The sequence below is a fragment of the Mirounga leonina genome, unplaced genomic scaffold (assembly GCF_011800145.1).
Source record: "Mirounga leonina isolate KUSES-001 unplaced genomic scaffold, KU_Mleo_1.0 Mir_173, whole genome shotgun sequence".
Taxonomy (NCBI): domain Eukaryota; kingdom Metazoa; phylum Chordata; class Mammalia; order Carnivora; family Phocidae; genus Mirounga; species Mirounga leonina.
This window is the reverse complement of record NW_023270447.1, coordinates 65,682,960-65,703,163: the sequence shown is the minus strand read 5'-3', so window position 1 is coordinate 65,703,163 and position 20,204 is coordinate 65,682,960. Positions and strand designations below refer to the sequence as shown.

Here is a 20,204-nt window from a genome sequence, read left to right as displayed (position 1 = left end):
CGGGAGGGGTAGGTGGCGGCACATCGCCTTCGATCCCAACCACACTCCAGTTGCTCCAACACCCAGCTGCCTCCCTCTTCCCATCTCCCTCTGAAGTTGCTAGTAAAGGGGGCTATAGATGACATCGGTTTCAACTGCCTGGGGAAGGACCTTCTCCGGCTGTCTCCCCTTCGCTATTAGCCTGTTTGCTCTGTCTGGGGGGCCCCCGAAGACCCTCTCCAGCCTGGCCAACAAACGCCAGGGCTTCTCCTGACCACAAAGCCAGGGCATGTGTGGGACTGACCCAACATCTTTGTTTGCTGTGCTCCCAGGAGACAGCTCTGCGGAGACGTTGCTGGTTTTCCCAGCGCTGAGCCGGGCATCCCTGGGGGTGCCACCGAGGCCCCCAGTGCTCCGAGGACTGGCTGAGTGAACTCTTTGTGGTGTTGGAGCCAGGTGGAGCCACGCACCACCGTCATCTGTGAGTCTAAAATCAGCCCCCCAGTGATGGTCGGCTCGGCACCGCACTGACTGGGGAGACAGCCAGCATCCCTGCTCCCTGCTAATGCAGCGTTGATTTCCTCCGGGCAAACTGCCTCGCCCCCATTCTCCCCAAGGTTCTGCCTGTTCTCTCTACCCCCTCCACCACCCTTCCCTGCTGCTCAAACCTTCCAGGGCTGCCTCTGTCCCTGGTGGCCAGAGGGAGCTTTGCTTTGCAAAGTCATGTCCCCCCACTGAGTAAACCCCTCAGTGGCTTTGCGTGGCTCCCACACTGAAGGTTAAACCCCTTAACTTCTTGACACACAAGGTCCTGCTTGTGCCGGCCCCAAGCCACCCACCCAGCCTCAACCCACCGGCCTCTTTGTAGTCCCACCATGGCCCCTTGCCCCCTCCTTGGGACAGGCCTGAGCCCACCCTCCACTCCCCTCCTGTGTCGGACACATTCACCCTGCAGGGCTCCGCTCCCATGGTGCAGCCCCTGAAAGTCTCCAGCCCCACCGTCCAGGCTCTGTCCTCCAGGATTACGTTCTTCCGCACTTGCCTTGGGTGTAATGAATCACTCATCTGTGTGCCTATGTGACTGGGATCTGCTCCCCCACTAAGTTCCATGAGAATAAAGACTGTGTGTGCTTTTATTCAGGGTTATCACCAAGGCCTAACACCAGGTCTTGACCATCATGGGCACTCAGAGCATGTTTACCCAGTGAATGAAGGAAGGGATGGTTTTGAGTTTGAGGGGGCTAGCAGCCCTCCGCCAGGCCACGGCGAGCTCACATCCTGCCATTTTAGCAGACCACATGTGAGGTTGGCTCCTGGGGAAGGAAATCAGCAACAGGCCCTTCCTCTCAACCACCCCCCGCCCCCGCCCCGCCACCCCGGAGGGCTCAGAGCAGTGCCACCGATGACTGAGTGCATGGATGTGGGTTCGAGTCCTGACCGCAGCCCTTCCTGGGAAATCCACATCTCATGCAGTGAAACACAGTAATGCCCAAGGGCCCGAGCTAGTAACCCCGCAACTTCACACCCCAGCCCTCCTCCCGGTGGTGCTCAGCTTAAACAAGCCACCTTCAGCTTTAGAACCACGGCCAGAGAAAGAGGTAGACCAGGAAAGTTCTCAAAGCCACGCAGAGATGCTGTGGTGCCAGAAGGGGCTAGAACCTGGAAGTCCAGACCCTTGACTTCAAACCTGATAGTCACCGTCCCAGAGCGTGACCCGAGAGCTGTCTTCTTGCCCTCTCCTTCCTGTCCCCAAGCCAGGCCTCCGAGAGGGACTGCTTTCTCCTGTCCAGCCCGGCATGGGGCCTCCTTGAGGGGCGGCAGCGGGGCCTCGGCTCCTTGCTGTCCCCACCCACACCCCCTCCACCCCCACCCCCCAAGCCCCGGGTTCTGTGTTGGAGAAGCCAGGCTCTTCGATGCTGCCAGAAATTAAGATGCACTGTTCTTGGTTAGTCACCCCTGCGTTGCTAAAACCAGGAAAGAACCCACTTCTTGTCTTCCAACCCTCTCCTTCCAAAGCCTTTTCAAAGGAAGAGGGAGGAAGCACACAGCGACACCCCCTCGCTGCTCCAGGCGTTTTAATGAATTCCAGCCTTCAGGGAGAAGGACGGCTGTGTTAACGGTGCCCGTGAAAAACGAGGGGAGGAACAGTAAAGCAAATTTCTTTTTATTGACTTTTAGTGAGCTATTTAATCCAAACAGCTCATTATCTGCAATATAAATATACTATATAATGGATTTTGCAATAAGAACAATTAGTTTTGCAATTAGCATGAGAATAAGCTCTCCCCAACTGCAGAGAAGGCAAGGTCCAGACTTTGGGGGCTGGGGGAGGCTGGCTGGGGGGGAGAGAAGAAAGCGCCCTCCAGAGGGAGAGGGCCGGGCCGCCCTCACCACCGGGTCCACTTGGCAGCATGGCCCCGGATGTGCGGGGACCTTGCCTGCAGACGGGAGCGCAGAGCCATGCTCGTCATTGTTCAGAGTACAGGCTTTCTGCAGATCTGGGCTCACGGCTGAGCTCTGTCACGTGTCAGCTGTGCAACCTCGGGCAACTCACCCAAGCTCTCTGAGACTCCCCTGCCTCCTTTGAGAAACTGAGCAGCACTCTGCTACCTCCCCATGGAGTTGTTAGGAGACAAGGGGAAGGGATGCACCTGTCCCTGGCTGAGTATGGCCTCCATGAACACTTTGAGGGTGCTGAGCTGGGACTTCTTTGTATCTCCTTGGCTGGCTCACCTCCAGGAAGGAAGGAATCCTGTCTGTCTTGCTCACCTCTGAATCCCAGCACCTGACCAGTACACAGTGGGCACTTAATAAATGCTTGTTGAATGAATATCACAAAGCAAATGAAACCCAATGGCTGCCTGGACCAGGGCCTGGTACATAGTAGGCACTTGCTAGATATTCCTTGAATAGATAGATGTTGCTCAGCAAATGAGCCTCAGTGGCTGGGTCCTTCCTGTCCCATGACAGCAGGCTTGTCTCAGGCAGCCTTGCAGATAAGCATCGTGGCAGAGAACAGCATCCTCTGCAGGCCCCATTTCTTGAATCTCCCAACCCGACTCTCTCTGCAGTCTCTGTGGCCTGCCCTCCGTGGCAAACTCTCTATGCAGAGTCAGGGCCTCCCACCCAGATCCCCTCCTGTCTGTAACCCCAGAGCCTTCGGCCCTTGTCCCTCCCACTGCCCACAGTCCCCCACCCCTGCCCCGAACTGGAATGTTGAGCACACTGGCGCCCAAAGGCAATGAGGAGGCGCTCACGTGGTATTCCAAAGGCAAAGAGAACAGGCTTGGGGGCTTCCCAAACGTCCCAAACGCAGTAGAGTGGGTTAAGGCACAGACTCTCAACCACATGGCCTGAGTCTGTATCCAGGAGCTCCATCTTCTAACCAGGTGACACTGACAAAGCCCCTAACCTCATTTGCCTCATCATCTGTAAAATGGGAACAAAAATGGATGGCTAGAGTTTGGGGAGAGTTACAAGAGAAATCCATGGGTGGCACTAGTGACTGTCACATAGCCAACGAATGTTACCTCCCATCCTTGCCGCCAGCCTATTGCGGATTATAACCACGACTGGCCACGGACCGCACTCTTGGAGCCCAACTCCGCCACTACCTGGCATCCCTCCAGGAAGCTGTTGCGGAAGGGATTTCTTACCTTAGCCAGTCCCAGCCAGCTAGCAGGCTGGCCTTGGGATTCTCCACACTGAGGATGCCATCTAAGCCTTGCACCTCCGTGAGGGAGGCTTAGGTACTGCCCAGGTGGGAAAACTGAGACCCAAAGAGGTTCCCCATACACAGACCCGGTCTTGACTTTATTTTACTCCCCGCCTTATCACAGAGCCTTACATTTACAGCGGAATATGAATGACAGTAAGAGTTTCCATTTGATGGGTGCCAGGATCCTCTTGGCACTTTCTACGCTTTATCCCCAACCCCCCCCCCGCCCCGGGATCGTCCCGTTGGCAGGTGGTAGAACCAGGACTCCACCCCAAATCCTCCTAAGTGCCAACCTCTTCCCCAGGCACTCACTGTGATCCTGAAGCTCCTTTTGTTCTCCCACTTGAGTCCCCAGATGTTCTATCCTGGACCCTGCTGGGCAACCACCCCCCTGGCTTGAGCAAGACCAGCATGGAGCAAAGGGGACAGTGTCCCAGGGTCCCAAGCCCCAGGGCTCCCCTGAGGCAGCCCCCGGGATATACAGCTGGGCTTGCGGAAGACCCCTGACTGTGGGTTGTGGCCAAAGTGACCTTCGGGCCGCCCCCCTCCCAACCATGGCTTGCTGTGGGTCGAAGGTCAAATATCTGGCACACACAGTTGCCAGGCAGAAAAACACAAGGAGCCCCAAAGGCTGATGGGAGGCTCTCTGGACGTAACAGCCAAGGACACTGGCTTCAGAGGCACACAGCCTGAGGTCAAGTCCCAGTCCTGCCATTCACGGGCTCCCAGACCTTAGGCTAGCCACATCTCCTTCCTGAGCCTCAATTCCCTCCTCTATGAAGTGGAGACAACAGTAACACCCTACCTCCCGGGGCTGGAGCCAGAGAAAGCATAGGAAGCGCCAAACGGATGCTGGCGCCCATCAGATGGAAACTCACTGTCATTCATATTCTGCTGTAAATGTGAGGCTCTGTGACCAGGCAGGGAGTAAAATGAAGTCAAGACAGGGGCCGGCACCGGCGACCTCGGCAGGTCTCAGCGCCTCCACCAGGACCCAGAGTCGGGCCCGGGGTTTCTGGTGCCTTCCTCCTCTCCCGGCCCTCACCCCTGCTCTCCTGGGCCGCAGCCTCTTCCCGTCGCCACCTGATTCCGTGTCCCAGCCGGGTGCGGTGGCCCTCCCACAGGAGAGCAGAACTGAGTGCTGTTAGTCACGGCGTGGAGAGGTGCAATCCATCCGGGAGGCCAGTGGGACACGGGAGAGGTCATCGCCATTACAAACTGGCTATGATGAAGCCATTACTTATGGTAATGGGATCCTTCCAGGCGGGGGTGCTGCCTGCCACGGCCGATAACGCCTGCCACGGACCCCCGTGGCCGGCAGCTGCAATAACCCCGGCTCTCCCCTCTGTGACAGGTTCAAGCTCTCACGCTCGTCGGAAAGTCCATTTTCCAGCACAACTGGGTACACTTCCCCGTGACAAATGCCTGTTCGCCTTTAATCTGTTACAAGCCGAAGAGGCCCAAAGGAAGCACATCCATTCTTGAAAACAAGAATGTTTTCATAAGCGTGCTCTTGGAGGCCCCTGAATGAGGGGGGCAGTGTGTGCGCAGGCTGTCTGCGCCCTCACGGGGGGCTCGGGGGCCCAGAGCCGTGTTCCGGAGGAGGGAGGGCCATGGTGTGAGGGTCTGGGGCGAGTGGGCTCTTCACACAGCTGTGTGGGGACATACCTTTGTGTGTCTGGGCTTGGGAAGGGCATGGGGGCATCCCTGTGAGGACTTCTGGCGTTTGTGGGAGTGCAAATGCATGTCCATGAGTGAGGGCAAGGAGGTGGTGTGATATTTACAGTGTGTGAGAAAAGGGAAGTGTCTGGAGGTGTGTGTTCAGATGTGCATATCAGGATACCGGGAACCTCCACAAGTGTGCAACGGGGTGCAACAGTACTCTGTGTGTGTGTGTGTGTGTGTGTGCTGGAGGCTGAGGGCCTGAAGGGTGAGCCTGTGGGTGAAGGCTGGCTGTGTGGGCACGCCTGCATGAAGGCCGGCAAAAGGGCCTGGGTGTGGGTGGGTGTGGGTGGGCGTGTCTGGGTGGAGACCTCTGTGTGTGCACGTGCTGGACCATGAATGTGTGTGTTACACACGTGGGGGGCATTCGTGTATATACCTGAGGTGGGCAGAGTGGGGCTTAATGGCATAGCCAGCTCTCCCAGGTCTCCTGGGAGGATGGGGGGGCCTTGAGCACAGGGCCCTAGGTCCTCATAGTTCAGCCAAGCGTTGTCCCAACACCTGGGAACAGCCTCGGAGGCTGAGGATTCGCACTGAGCTGGGGGTCGGGGATGGGGGTGGAGGAGGATTCAGAGGCCAGAAGTGCTCTCCCCCAGCCTAGAGTCTGGGTGCAGTAGAGTCAGGGCCTCAGGGGGATGCTCAGGATGGGGACTGAGAAGTCGCACTCAGATCCAGGTTGCAGCCAGAGACAGCAAGAGCCGCGTCTGTCCGAAGATAACCATGGGGTGGGACGAGCAGCCCAGGGAGGCCGCTGGTGATGCTGGAGCCACCCATCCAGCCTGGCCCCTGGAGGAGGAGGTGCTGGACCACAGGGAGCACGGATGGTGGGGAGGAGTGGCAGCTTCCCTCCATGTCTGTCTCTATGCCCCTGCCCTCAGCAGGCCCTGGGACACCGGTTTACAATCAGAATCCCCCTGGACGTCCCAAACCACCTTTCCTGAGGTCCGACTCAGTACCCCCCTCCCAAGCATATCGTGTGCGGTATTTATAATGATTATGAGCATGATCATTACGAATAGCTACTCTTCATCAGGTATGTGCATGGGTTTTACGCACATGCTGGCATTTATAAATAGCAGTTCATAGGGAGAACAATGGCATGTTGAATCCCTGATGCGAAATTCCCACATGTCATCAACAATAACATCGAGACCTCCCTGAGGAAGGTGAGGGTCAGGGCGGGCAGCCAAGTGCGGCCAGTCCCAGAGCCAACTAGCAGAGGACCCAGCACTGAACTCGGCTCTGCCTCCAAGGAGCCTCCTCCAGGGAGGTTTCCGGCAAAAACATGCCCTGCTCGCCTTGCCTCTTACCCTGGAGCCTCACACTGGCCGAGCAGAAGGCAAAGCTTCGAATGTGCTGGTTCACTGACAGAGACCATGCTGAATTCATTCAACAGTCGGATTGGGGGAAACAGTCCTTCACTTCAACAGAAAGCAATAGGAAAGTGCCAAGGAAAAACAGTATGGAAGTTCCTCAAAAAGTTGAAAATAGAGCTACCATATGATCCAGCAATAGCACTACTGGGTATTTTCCCCAAAGATACAAATGTAGGGATCCAAAGGGGTACGTGCACCCTGATGTTTATAGCAGCAATGTCCAAAATAGCCAAACTGTGGAAAGAGCCAAGATGTCCATCGACAGATGAATGGGTAAAGAAGATGTGGTATATATATACAATGGAGTATTATGCAGCCATCAAAAGGAATGACATCTTGCCATTTGCAATGACGTGGATGGAACTGGAGGGTGTTATGCTGAGCGAAATAAGTCAAACAGAGAAAGACATGTATCATATGACCTCACTGATATGAGGAATTCTTAATCTCAGGAAACAAACTGAGTGTTGTTGGAGTGGGGGGTGGGGTGGGAGGGATGGGGTGACTGGGTGATAGACACTGGGGAGGGTATGTGCTCTGGTAAGTGCGGTGAATTGTGCAAGACTGTTGAATCTCAGATCTGTACCTCTGAAACAAACAATGCAATATATGTTAAGAAGAAGATAGCGGGAGGGGAAGAATGAAGGGGGGAAATCGGAGGGAGAGACAAACCATGAGAGACTATGGACTCTGAGAAACAAACTGAGGGTTCTAGAGGGGAGGCGGGTGGGAGGATGGGTTAGCCTGGTGATGGGTATTAAAGAGGGCACGTTCTGCATGGAGCACTGGGTGTTATACACAAACAATGAATCATGGAACACTACATCTAAAACTAATGATGTAATGTATGGTGATTAACATAACAATAAAAAATTAAAAAAAGAAAAGAAAGTGCCAAGGGAAACCTCCCTGTCATAAACCAGCCCACGAAATACAAAGTAGCATCTGTAAAGTGTCTCCCGCCCAAGGTCACGCCACCGGGAATGTCAGAGCCAAGATGCGGGCCGCTCTCCCGGAGATCCTGGGCTGGGGACCAGTGTGAACTTATTTTTCTCATTCCAAAGAGGATGTACCAGAAAATGTATGGTTGTGTCTTCTGTTGAATGTTTAGTGTTCAAAGAGATGTGTGCAAAAAGAGTGGTCAGGACAAACCCAAGGGAGGCTGAGGATGGACAGGAGGGGCAGGCATGAGTGGGGACCTTTGACCTTGAGGATGTTCCAAAGCAACCCACTTCTGAGCCCTCTGGGCAGACCTGTGGGCCCTGAGCATCCTCACCATCTGTGTCCTCGGCACTCAGCTCCACTGTGAGCACCAGTCCCCGTTCTGAGGCACCAAAGCTGGAGCCTGGAATCTCCTCGCCCCCAGAGCCTGGGACCTGGGCCTCCATTCTCTGTCCCGTCGTACTTCCTGAGAGCAGGCCTGAGGCCCTCTCTCTGGTCTTTGAAGAAGTTGTTTGCTGTCCCCGGCCCCTTCCTGGGCTCTCGTCTGCGCCCGCTGGGTGTTCCCACAGCATGTGGCCCAGGTTGGGGGAGGAGCAATGTCTCTCCTCCCTCCTTGTCTTAGCCCTAGTGGGTTTCTGCTCTCTCCAGCACATTCCACAGCTCTGACCATCTGGGGCTCCTTCCCGAGAGCCCCCTCTCCAGATCATGACCCTGTCTGAGGGAGATCCTCCCCAGGGGGTATTTAGTTCACCTCTGAAGGAGGAAGCAGGTGGCCTGGGAAATGGATAAGATAAACCCCGACTGATCCTTCAGAGCTCAAACCAAACGTCACTTCCTCAGGGAAGGCTTCCCTGATCCATCCCCAGGTTCTCACTGCACGGGACACCTGCCCTCAAATAATGCAACACAATTTGCAATCAAACCATAGGTGGGCTGTGAAGTGTGCAAGACTGTTGAATCACAGATCTGTACCTCTGAAACAAATAATGCAATATATGTTAAGAAAAAAAAAGAAGAAGAAGAAGATAGCAGGAGGGGAAGAATGAAGCCGGGGGGAAATTGGAGGGGGAGATGAACCATGAGAGACTATGGACTCTGAGAAACAAACTGAGGGTTCTAGAGGGGAGGGGGGAGGGAGGATGGGTTAGTCTGGTGATGGGTATTAAAGAGGGCACGTATTGAATAGAGCACTGGGTGTTATATGCAAACAATGAATCATGGAACACTACATCAAAAACTAATGATGTAATGTATGGTGATTAACATAACAATTAAAATTTTAAAAACCATAGCTGGTGGAATGCAACATTGGTTTTTTGTCCCCCCTACTGGGCTGTGTGCTCCATGAAGGGGGGACAGCACCTGGGAATCCCCAGCATTCAGCACAGAACTCTGTACACAATAGGAAGGCAATAAATACTTGCTGAATGAACAAATGCATACATGCTCCAGGCAGAGTTGGGGCTCCCCTCTTTGGGCTCCCACAGTCCCCTGGACATAGCTCTTCATTGCCCCCTCATGCCCAGCCACTGGCCTCCCTTTCACGGTCTCAAACTCATAACCCGAGAGCCAAATCTGGCCCCGGAGTAGACTGAAAGTAAGTGATTCTATATATATAAAAAAATATCAGTACATTCATTTCTCTTGAAAAAGAGGACGATCTGGCCATGCAAAGCCATCTTCTGACCTGGCAACAAAATCAGGTGGAGCTGAGAGGCCAGTGTCCCCCAGTAGCTGGTCCCAAGGCTCCCGGTGGCCAAGGCCCCCCAAGTCCCTCCCCTTCTCACCCCAGACCTGTGTCACTCATCTCTATGCCCCTGCCCAGACACTGTAGGCATTTGGGTTTGGGGCCTCCTGCTCTGTTTCGGTCAGCCTGCCCCCACTAGAACGTGAGCTTGTTCAGGACAGAACATACCCTGCACGGGGCCTGGCACAAAGTGGAGGAACAGTAAGGACTGGCTGAATAGGTGACTAGAAGCCACAGAAGAAGGAAACTACAGGGGGCGGTGAGACCAACTGAAGCAAACCTGGGTGTTAGGAGAAGAGAAAGCCTTCTGTAAAGGAATGGGAGCACCGGATTATATGCTTTTTAGGGATTAGTTGAGAAAAGATAATTGAGTGTACCAAACACTTGGTATTTTGTCTCATTAGCTGCCGTGACGATTGCCATGCTTAACGTTGGGGGTGCTGAGTAGGTTAATCTCATTGAACTGATTTAATAAATAGAAATCCATTTTTAAGTCTCTCCCAAGGATGGAAATCCTGTTTGCTGTCCTGGCGCCGACTGCCAGGGACTATACTGCCCCCTGGTGGTGAGGAGTGCATATTGCAGGAAGAGTGTTCTAAAAGAAAAATCCTGCCAGAAGCCGCAAAGATGTTTCAAGAACCAGCAACCACCTCCCCACCGCACTCCCAAGCAGAAAAAAACCTTGACAAAGGGAAGGAACAAAGTGGGGCATAAATAACTAGTTTAGAAGAGAAATTAAGTTAAGTGTACTTCAAACTACAATGACTGAGTATTTGAGGTACCCGAGTCAGTTGAGTGTGCCCGAACCCTCTGGGAACTCTTAACCATAATCAAGACAGACATAAATAACCAATTCTAGGAAGACTGAGGCCCAAGTTCAGAACTGTCAACTCCTCTGAGTGTGGGTGTTGCAGCTTAGCGCGAACTAACCATGATAGCTGCAATATAGGCCAGACATCAAGCAAGGGGCTTTACCTATTATTTTTTTTCCAGGAAATCTTTTTTTATTTAATTGATTTTGTTTTTTTGGTTTTTTTTTTTTTAAAGATTTTATTTATTTATTTGACAGAGAGAGACACAGCGAGAGAGGGAACACAAGCAGGGAGAGTGGGAGAGGGAGAAGCAGGCTCCCCGCTGAGCAGGGAGCCCAATGCGGGACTTGATCCCAGGACCCTGGGATCATGACCTGAGCTGAAGGCAGATGCTTAACAACTGAGCCACCCAGGCGCCCCTGAATAATCTCAATTTTTGAAGAAGTACATACACTTCTCTACGTTTAAACTCATCTAATAATTTAGATGAGATTTTTTTTTTTTTAAGATTTTATTTATTTATTTGAGACAGAGAGAATGAGAGACAGAGAGCATGAGAGGGAGGAGGGTCAGAGGGAGAAGCAGACTCCCTGCCGAGCAGGGAGCCCGATGCGGGACTCGATCCCGGGACTCCAGGATCATGACCTGAGCAGAAGGCAGTCGCTTAACCCACTGAGCCACCCAGGCGCCCCAGGAAATCTTTTTTTATTATTATTATATTTTTTATTTTAATTCCATGATAGTTAACATACAGTGTTATATTAGTTTCACGTGTACAGTATAGTGATTCAACAATGCTATACATTACACCTCCAGTAAATCTTCACAAAAGCCTTTTGGAATAAGTCCTATTATTACCCCCATTCTGCAGATCAGGGACTTGAGGCTCAAAGAGATGAAGTCACAGGCCCATGGTCAAAGAGCTAGTGCACGGTAGAGAAAGGGTTCAGGCCTGAATCAGGCCTGGCTGACTCCAGACTCTGCCATTTTGTTGAAGCCTCCTACCTGCTCTAGACCCAAAGTGGCCTCTTTGAGATTCCAGGCTCCTGCCCCCCGAAATAAGCATGTCCCCTCCCAGTAACCACAGCGGGTCTCTGGAAGGCCTAGATAAAAACACAGAGAAGCGTTAGCCCTGCCTGCCTCACACCTCAGCGCTGCCCCCACCCCACCTGCCCTCACCCTCCAGAGGTTCTCCTAGGCCCTGCCTGCCCCATCCTGGGCCTGGAGCCCCAGCCCCCTGTCACTGCCATGCTAAGTCCACAGCCCGTCTGGGCAGCGTGGAGCCTTGTTTGCTGATTGGCAAGTTCACAGTACAGGCCTGTGCTTCTCAGAGAAAAATACAAAACCATAATTGTCCCCAGATTAGCTTGTGTTCTTTGTGGAAAGAAACAATACACAGCCTTTGTGTTTAAAGAAAAAAAATTATTGAAACAAAAAATTTCCAGTTCACACTCTTTTGAATTGAGAGAAATAAGTAAACACTATTTCCCAAATCTGTGTTCACTGGGAAGCCTCCTTTTATTATATTTATGCAAAAACATGATCCTACGCCACTATAAAACACATTCAATAATAAAATGCAAACGCTGTTTGCAAAGAATTACAGAGGATCAAGTTCTGGCCTATTGTGAGGAGTAGTTTAAAATTAAGAGTTTTAAGCTTCACGTATCCCAATTTTATTTTGCAATAATCCATGCCTTTAACTTACCCTGTTTATATTTGCTCCGAATAATGTAGCTAAAAATCCACTGAACATTGATTGTGAAAAGGGTAACTCATTATCTGCTTTTGCCCAGAAATAACTGAGGAAGAAAGGAAGGTGTTTGCTTGTGTTCCCACAATTCTTCGGAAATATTTGCTTTCAGACATTTTGTAATATTGTGAAGTGAGCGTATTTCTGCATGGGAGCTTTGCAATTTTAAAAAGATACCAAAAGGAGGGACGCCTAGGTGGCTCAGTCGTTAAGCGTCTGCCTTCCACTCGGGTCATGATCCCGGGGTCCTGGGATCGAGTCCCCACATCGGGCTCCCTGCTCAGCGGGAAGCCTGCTTCTCCCTCTCCCGCTCCCCCTGCTTGTGTTCCCTCTCTCGCTGTGTCTCTCTCTGTCAAATAAATAAATAAAATCTTTAGGGGCGCCTGGGTGGCTCAGATGGTTGAGTGTCTGCCTTCAGCTCAGGTCATGATCCCAGGGTCCTGGGATCGAGTCCTGCATCGGGCTCTCTGCTCCTTGGGAGCCTGCTTCTCCCTCTGCCTCTCTCTCTCTCTCTGTGTCTCTCATGAATAAATAAATAAAATCTTTAAAAATAAATAAATAAATAAATAAAATAAAATCTTAAAAAAAAAAAAGATACCAAAAGGAACAGAAAGGAGGCTAAGGAGGTTTGCGTCTGTACCCTGGGTCACAGCACAGCCTAACCTGCATGCCCACCTGGGGAATTCTGGGACACCGCCCCCCCATACCCCGCCCCAGCTCTCCTGGGAGAATTTACATAAAGGGCCAGCAGGGAGGATTTAGGGTGGTTGCTAGAAGGATTTCACACCCTGCACCCCACAGCCATGAAAGAAGTATGGAGAGCCAATCCCCAGTGCTAGGGTGAGTGTGAGGACACTCTGGGGAGGGTGGCAGGTGCAGGAAAGCCACCCTATGTCAAAGGAGTCGGTGAGTAGAGCTCACTGTGACAGTGAGCTGCCAGTAGCCTCCCTGAGCCCTGGTCGACCAGTAGGGGAGGATGGACTGTCCCAGTATTGCAGGACAGGGTTTAGCTCCACCACCTGCTGACCAGCTCCCAAGGATGGGGCCCCCAACCCCCCAGTCTCTGCATAAATCCCCTGGGAGTTATAGACCACAGAGGCTCAGACTTCTCCCTTGCTGACTACCCCCCACACACCCCCTATTCCCACTCTTCCACCTCTATCTGCCCTTCTCTTTCTTCTCCCATCATCCATCTTGCTCGCCGTACCTCTTCCTGTTCCTTCCAATAGTCACATTAAAACTCTCTGACCTTTATGTAGCATTTTTTGCTCTTTCAGATCACTTTTCCTTACATGAATGCTTCTGAAACTGGGGGGCACACACCCTTGGGGCTCCTGTCCACGGGCCAGGGAGTTTACAGAGCCGCGTGACCAACACGGCCCACCTTGCCCGCATTAAAATTACCCAGTGGTAAGTAACTTAAGTGGTAAGTAACTTAAAACACTCTTTGTGTTACTAGAAACAACATGGCTATATTATGGAGCAGAACGCAAAATGCACATAAATTTTTAAGCTACAGTACAACTTCAAATAGATCGTGAGCTTGTGACCGGCTGCTTTCAGCTACACTCTCAAACCCCCCCAGGGCACCTGTTTACTCGCTTTTGCCCTTAGGTTTTGCTTTGGTGGAAAAGTTGGAGAAGCTCTGACTCACTTTATCTTATAAAATCCTCACAACAGCCCTTGAAAAAGCAAGGCAGTCTTAGAGAAGGAGGGATAGGGACTCAGAGATGCTGAGTAACTTGCCCCAAGTCACCCAGCGAGGACTGGTGATTTCCAGGTCTACAGTGTCCTCCCCAAAACCCACGGCTTTAAGATACATAGGCAAACAGGGGCTTCAAGCCTGTGGAGCTTAAAGCCAGGTGGTTGCAATTCTGACGTCACCCACAAAAACCACCGTCAACCCGGATCCCCAGCCTCAGAGGCTGAGGGCAGGGAGGCTAGGGCTGCACTTCCCCATTCTCTCTGGTAAGACTCAAAGGGCAAGAGGCAGACGCACAGGGACACGGAGGGCCCTGGCCTCTTCCTCGGTACCCAGTGCCGACCGGGCAGGTGCTCCGGCTTCCGGGCCTCTGGGTCCAGGGCTCTGGAGTCAGCTGCCGGATGGTCAGCTAGAGGCAGCATTCGAATACAGGTCAGCCTGACTCCCAGCCGCACCCCCTTCCCATGCAGCCATACCACCTGAGGCTATGAAAGGAGTCTTGCCCGGGAGTCAGGAGGCCGGAGTCCAGGCCAGCTTCTCCCACAGGAGCTGTGTGGCGGGACAGGTGTCTTCCCCACTCTAGTCCTGGTACAGCAGGGTCACTCGCGCACCCAGGGGTCCCAGAGCTCTGGGGTCCGATCCCAGGTTCCCATCCACCAACTGTGTGGCCCTGGCGTGTTCTTTCTCTCACCCGAGCCTCAGTTCCTCTTCTGCAAGTGGAGTCATTTGCCACTTCGCTGGTCTTTGTGGGGCCCGGGCTTTGGTGGGAAAAGCTTTTATGGGAAATCGCTAGCACCCCCTCGCCCACCCCAGGTGCCTTTGCGAGCATCCACTCCACGGCTACTCACTGAGCATCTCCTCTGGGTCAGGCACGGGCCGGGGTGTGAGGGATGCCTCCACGGTGAGCAAAGCCAGACACAGTCCCTGTGGGTCTAAAAGAGAGACAATAAACCCACAGTGCAATGACGGGGGTGGTCAGTTCTAGGAGAGAAACTAAACCAGAGGAAAGAGATAGCAGTGGGAGAAGGGTGTTAGATAAGGAACTTCGGGGAGACCTCTCTGATAAACGAGGAAGTAGTCACCACTGACTAATAATATTTGGCCACTCTAAGCTTCTGAGCACGGCTGTTTCCTTGGCTGGGGGAACCCACTGGTGTGACGGCCACCCAAGTGACCCCAGCCGCCTGCGAGGAGGAGGGTTTGAGCATGGCTGAAGGTGACAGCCTGATATCAGTGGAGTATGAAATTTTTGAAAATGTGCTAGAGGTGATTTTCCGCGAGGAAACTCAGGTTGAGAATTAAGCAGCTGGGATTGGTAGGGTGGGTCCAGAGTCCCCATAGGGGTCCAGTACAAGGACGATTGCAAGGTGCAATGTGACTCCGAAGTGTGTCATATACGTGAGATAAGAGAAGTCCTGAATCACACATGGACGGAGCCAGCTTCAGCAGTGAGAAAATCATCTTAAAGCCGGATCCCTCACTTTCCAAATTGTGAAATAATGGCTTGGATTCAAATTTTCCAAGATAAACCCAGTGGTTTGGGTTTTTGTTTTTTTTTTTTTAAGATTTTTATTTATTTATTTGAGTGAGAGAGAGAGAACACATGAGTGGGGAGGAGGGGTGGAGGGAGAGGGAGAAGCAAGCTCCCCACTGAGCAGGGAGCCCGATGCGGGGCTCGATCCCAGGACCCTGGGATCATGACCTGAGCCAAAGGCAGACACTTAACCGACTGAGTCACCCAGGCACCCAGTGGTTTTGGCTTTTACTGTTAATTGAGATAGAACTATTCTATGTTCAATATTAGAATTATTGGTAGGTTATTTTAGTATCACATATTTGAATGTTACTGCATAGTACCTGCATCAAAGGATCATAATTGCAGACAATCCCAATCAATACAAACACATTAGAACCTTTAAAATAATATTTATAACATTGTAATATTATAAACAATATTTATTAGAAAATAAAGAAGCAAGTTCATAGGATTATCTAAAGAACATTCCCGGTAGAGGGAAGAGCAAGGGCAAAGGCTCTGAGAATGGAACAGGCTAAGGGTTTTGGTCTTATTCTCAGTGTGAGAAGGTAGTTTGTTCTTTAGAGTAATGGATATGGATCATGCCTAGTAAATTCAATCATGCTAATCCAGGAGTCCAAGCACTGACCCACCTTGTCCAAGATCACTCACCATTTTAGTTTCTTCCCATCCTTTTTAGACAGAAAAAACCCCCAAAGACTACCTAAGAGCCTAGTGCATGTTAAAAGCCCAGTCTTCATTGATAGAAAGAAAATAAACCCCATGAATGAACGCAGCCTCCTCCTTGCGCTGAACAGTTAGCCGTATTTAATGCACAGATCACAGAGGCAGGTAACTCATACATGGTTAGTAGCAAATGGAAAAATCAAAGCAAAATAAGTTAAAAAGAGACACGGCAAAGAAGAGAACACTCCTCCTAATTCAGCCTTTCAGAACTGCTTCAGGCACCCTGGAGGGCTGGGTGAGATGCCAGGCTCAAGCTTGCCAGGATTTCTGATGCAGGTGTGTCCCCCTTGAGAACAGCCACAGCTTCTCCAACACCTCCTGGGAGTTCAGGGGATCAATCACAGTCCAGAGATGGCTGAGGTGACATGGACAGGTGCCACGCAGCTGGCTGTCGTGGGAGGTGCCTTATCCGTGTTGTCTCCTTCAATCCCCCCAAATCCTGGGAGGTAGGGAATATCCTTCCCATTTTACAGATAAGAACACTGAGTCCCAGAGAAGTTGAGAAACTCGCTAAAGGGAGGAAGTTTACGTTCATTTGAATCCTGGCCAATTCAGGAAATGTGTAAGCTCTCAGTGGAGAATGGGAGGTTGGAGGCTGGAAATGATCAGGCGAAGCTTCAGAGAGAGAAAGGGGGCAGAAGAGCCATACCTTAGAGGGACAAGACAAGGTGTCTTTCTCCCATATTTCACTCAGATCTCGTGACTGCTCTGTGGGACAAGGACTGTTAGTCCTATAGTCAAGCTGAGGAAACTGAAATTCAGGGGCTTTGGTGGACCTGCCCAAGGTCGCCGGCCAGGAGCTGAGCCCAGAGTCCAGCCAGATGTAGCCAGCTGCACAGCCCACAGCTGCCCTGCGCTTGGCCATGGCTCCTGGTGGTGGGACCAGGCTGTCCTGGCTCACACCACCTGGGATGAGGCCTCAGCTTTTCCAGTGACTTCCTGTGTGACCTTGGGCCCCCCGCTCTGGGTCTGAGTTTCCCCATCCATAAAATGAGGAGGTGGGTGGGCTGATCTCCCTCTTGACAGTAAGCCTCTGGGTCTGTGAGAATCAGAAAGCAAAACACAGACCCAGAGTGCTCAGTGGCTGACCCCTCCTGCCCCAAGCAGCACGCAAGAGGGTGCCTTGACGTGTCCCGCTCTCACCCTGACTCTCCACACCCCCGGCTTGCAGAGCTCCTGGAGGCTCCCACCCTGGACAGTCAGAGATCTGCCCCTCATCCTTGCCTTCCCCTCCCTTCTCCTGCCCCCACATCTGCCCGGCACCAAACCCAGTCCCCTCTGTCTCATTAGCTCCTGCTACATTGACCCCCAAGACGTGTGCCTGGGCTCTATCCCTCTCTGCCTCTCCCGCCAGCCATGCAGAGTCTTATGCCTGGTCCCCCGGCCCCAGTTCCTTCCATGAAATGGCCAGAGGGATCTTTGTTAGACCAGACTTTTTGCATGCTCCAAACCCTTCAAAGGCCGGCAAGATAAGTCCCTTAGCATATCTGATATTCAACACTCTTCAAGATCTGGTGCTAGTCAGTCTTAATCAACTGATTTCCATCCACCACCCCCCCTTCTCACTCCCACCTCCACATCAGCTATGCATTCTGCTTTTCCACCTAACTGCCCCTATATGCTATTCTTCCAGTCTAGAATTTCCAGCTCCCTCCTCTTCTCCTCTCCCCTCCCCTCCCTGACCTGGTTCCAATGCCTTCCTCCAAACACCCCAGAGAGGTCGCAGACCTTTCCTTCTCTCTGTTCCCATGAATCTTTTTACAACACTTTGTACAGACCATGATTCATTTGCTTCTGAATCTCCAGTGTCTGGCACGGAGCCTGACATACAGAATGGATGTAGATGCATATTTGATGGATGAATGGAAGTTTGACATCTCATTCCCTTGTGGGCCAGGGATTTGTTCTCGTCTAGAATGTCAAGTTACCCAAGAAAGCTCTGTCCATCACCCAGAGCACTGCTGCCTGCACAGACAATGCCTCCCAATGTCCCCTTCACCCACATCCAGGCGTCCTGCCAGCTTGGTGCCCGGAATGCTCTCCCTCCCTCCCTGGTTTGTGAGGACACTGAGCTTCTCTCTCCTTTCCTCCATCCACCTTGAACCCCAGGGCCCTTGGTCCAGGGGCAGGCCAGAGAGGGAACAAGATGAAACACCCAGAACTAGTTCCTGAGAGGCACACATCCGTGTTTTAGGAAAGACGTACAACCAATAAGATCTACCTAAGTGAAGACCCAGCCAACAATGAAAGCCCAAAAATAAAAGCATGTCAGATGACAAGGTTGATCTATGGCCATTTCTGGGGGATGACCATGGTCTCTTGTAAAGTAAGAGGTTCCGAGGGGGATCCAGGGTATATGATCTGAGTCCATCCTGGCAAACATGGAAGACTCTGAACGGCTATACACCAAAATGTCAAGGGGTCTATTTCTGGATGGGAGGAGATTATGGATTATTTTTATGTTTGTCTTTAAACTTTTATACTGTCTGACTTTTTTTTTTACAAAGAGTATGAATTTTTATGTTCAGAAAAACAATAATGTTGTCTTTATATTGGAGGAAGAGGGCAGAGGGGAGAGGAAAGGAGGAAGACAAAGGTAACTGCCCCCAGAAGACCCTCCAAGCTTCTCCTCTCAATCCACATGAGGAGCCCAGGCCCAGGAAAGACTCCCAGAGCTTGACTCCAGCACTTACCGCAGACCCTAATCTCCCGCCTCCAGGACCACCTTTCCTACAGGGATAACGCGCAGCCCCGACTCCTGGCTGATGCTTATGAGTCAGAGAGCTCATCGAGACTGTTGGCTCAGACTAGCCTTCTTATTCTTCTGACTCTGAACAAAACACCAGGGCAGGAACCCAACCCCTTGCCCTGGTACTCACGAGGGGGGACTCATGCAGAGACACCACACCAATGGTCAGCTTGGCACCATCTGAAGAACATTCCAGGCACACGATGGGAACCCAGGATGGAGGGTTCAAATTGGTTAAAATGTGGACATGGATCTGCAGGGCTCTGGGGTTCCCTACAGAGGCTGCGGATCCTGGCCCCTCACCCCATCCTAGTGTCCGCATCGCACTGACCTGGTTAGTTAACTCCCCTGACCTGCTTCCTCACCTAGAAAGTGGGCCTAGTAATAATACAGGCATCACAGGTCGAGTGAGAAGGCTGAACCAGGCTACATATGGAAAGCACTTAGCGTGGTGCCTGGCACGTGGTGGCATTCAATAGATGATAGTTTTTATTACTGTTGGCAGAACTGTCCTCATCCTGCAGTGGGTAGGTCATAGACATGCCAAGGCCACTGGCAGTCCCGCTAACAATGGGAGCCCTATGTGTCCTCATCGGTTACCATTAGGAGGCTGACAACGCCTGAGGGACTCTGACGGAGGGAAAATCGATTGGGGTTCATGCACGGGAGAAATAACTACATTTGTCAGGGGAGGATGGTTGCACAGGAGAAATATGAAGGGCTCCTTTCAGCTCATCCTCTTTCCTCCTTGAGAACATCTAGCCTTATTAAAAATATAATGAGGAGCATGGTTGCCACCTTCATCATGGCTAGTTGGGAAGCAGAAGACACCAAGGCAAAGGAGGGAAGAAGGGAAACCATCTGTCTGCAGGGGCCGATGCCTCAGGACGTTCCTCAGGAGCTGCACGGAGAGAAACTGTGTGTGTGCTAAGCAGCCAGAGCTCTGCAGCCAGGAGTCAGGTGCAGGGACCCCACGTGGGTCCCGGACATCTGGGAGCCTTTTATGGTCCTGGATCATCTTTTGGTACCAGGACCTCTCCTCTTGCCTCCTGAATCGCATATGCCCCAGCCTATGGCTCTCAGCTCATATCTACATGGATGTTTCCAGCCTACTCTGGCCAGTTCCATCCAGGGGTCAGAACCTGTTTTTTTTAATTCAGTCCACAGATCTGTGTGGATGCCCACTGTGTGCTGGGAAAGACACCGAGATGAAACTGATGTAGACCCTTGGGGCCATGTCCTCTAGTCAATGAGATGTGGCAAGTTGCACAACTAAGCCCAAATCATGTCAACCCATCATGTCATGCTTCAGCTGAAAAGTCTTCCAGGGCTCCCTATTGCCCACATGACAGTATCCAAATGCTTGAGCATAGCTTCTGAAACCTCTCACAATCAGTCATAACTGACCCGCTCCATCTCAACTCCAGCCCCATTCCTCCTC

The 20,204-nt window shown here is 51.9% G+C and overlaps 1 protein-coding gene and 1 pseudogene across 6 annotated transcripts in view; one reads left to right on the top strand and one right to left on the bottom strand.

Moving 5' to 3' along the window:
- The window catches only part of LOC118019677, a 166,873-nt gene that overhangs the window by 45,497 nt on the left and 101,172 nt on the right, over positions 1 to 20,204 (bottom strand). For 4 of the 6 annotated variants that reach the window (XM_035019075.1, XM_035019069.1, XM_035019073.1 and 1 more), the window contains exon 4: positions 14,600 to 14,683. In XM_035019075.1, coding sequence (XP_034874966.1) covers positions 14,600 to 14,683 — 84 coding nt within the window. Of the gene's footprint in view, positions 1 to 11,034; positions 11,400 to 14,599; positions 14,684 to 20,204 lie in introns of those variants that run through there. The other 2 variants (XM_035019071.1, XM_035019076.1) reach the window with 2 other exon arrangements.
- On the top strand, positions 14,958 to 15,251 carry LOC118019678 (annotated as a pseudogene).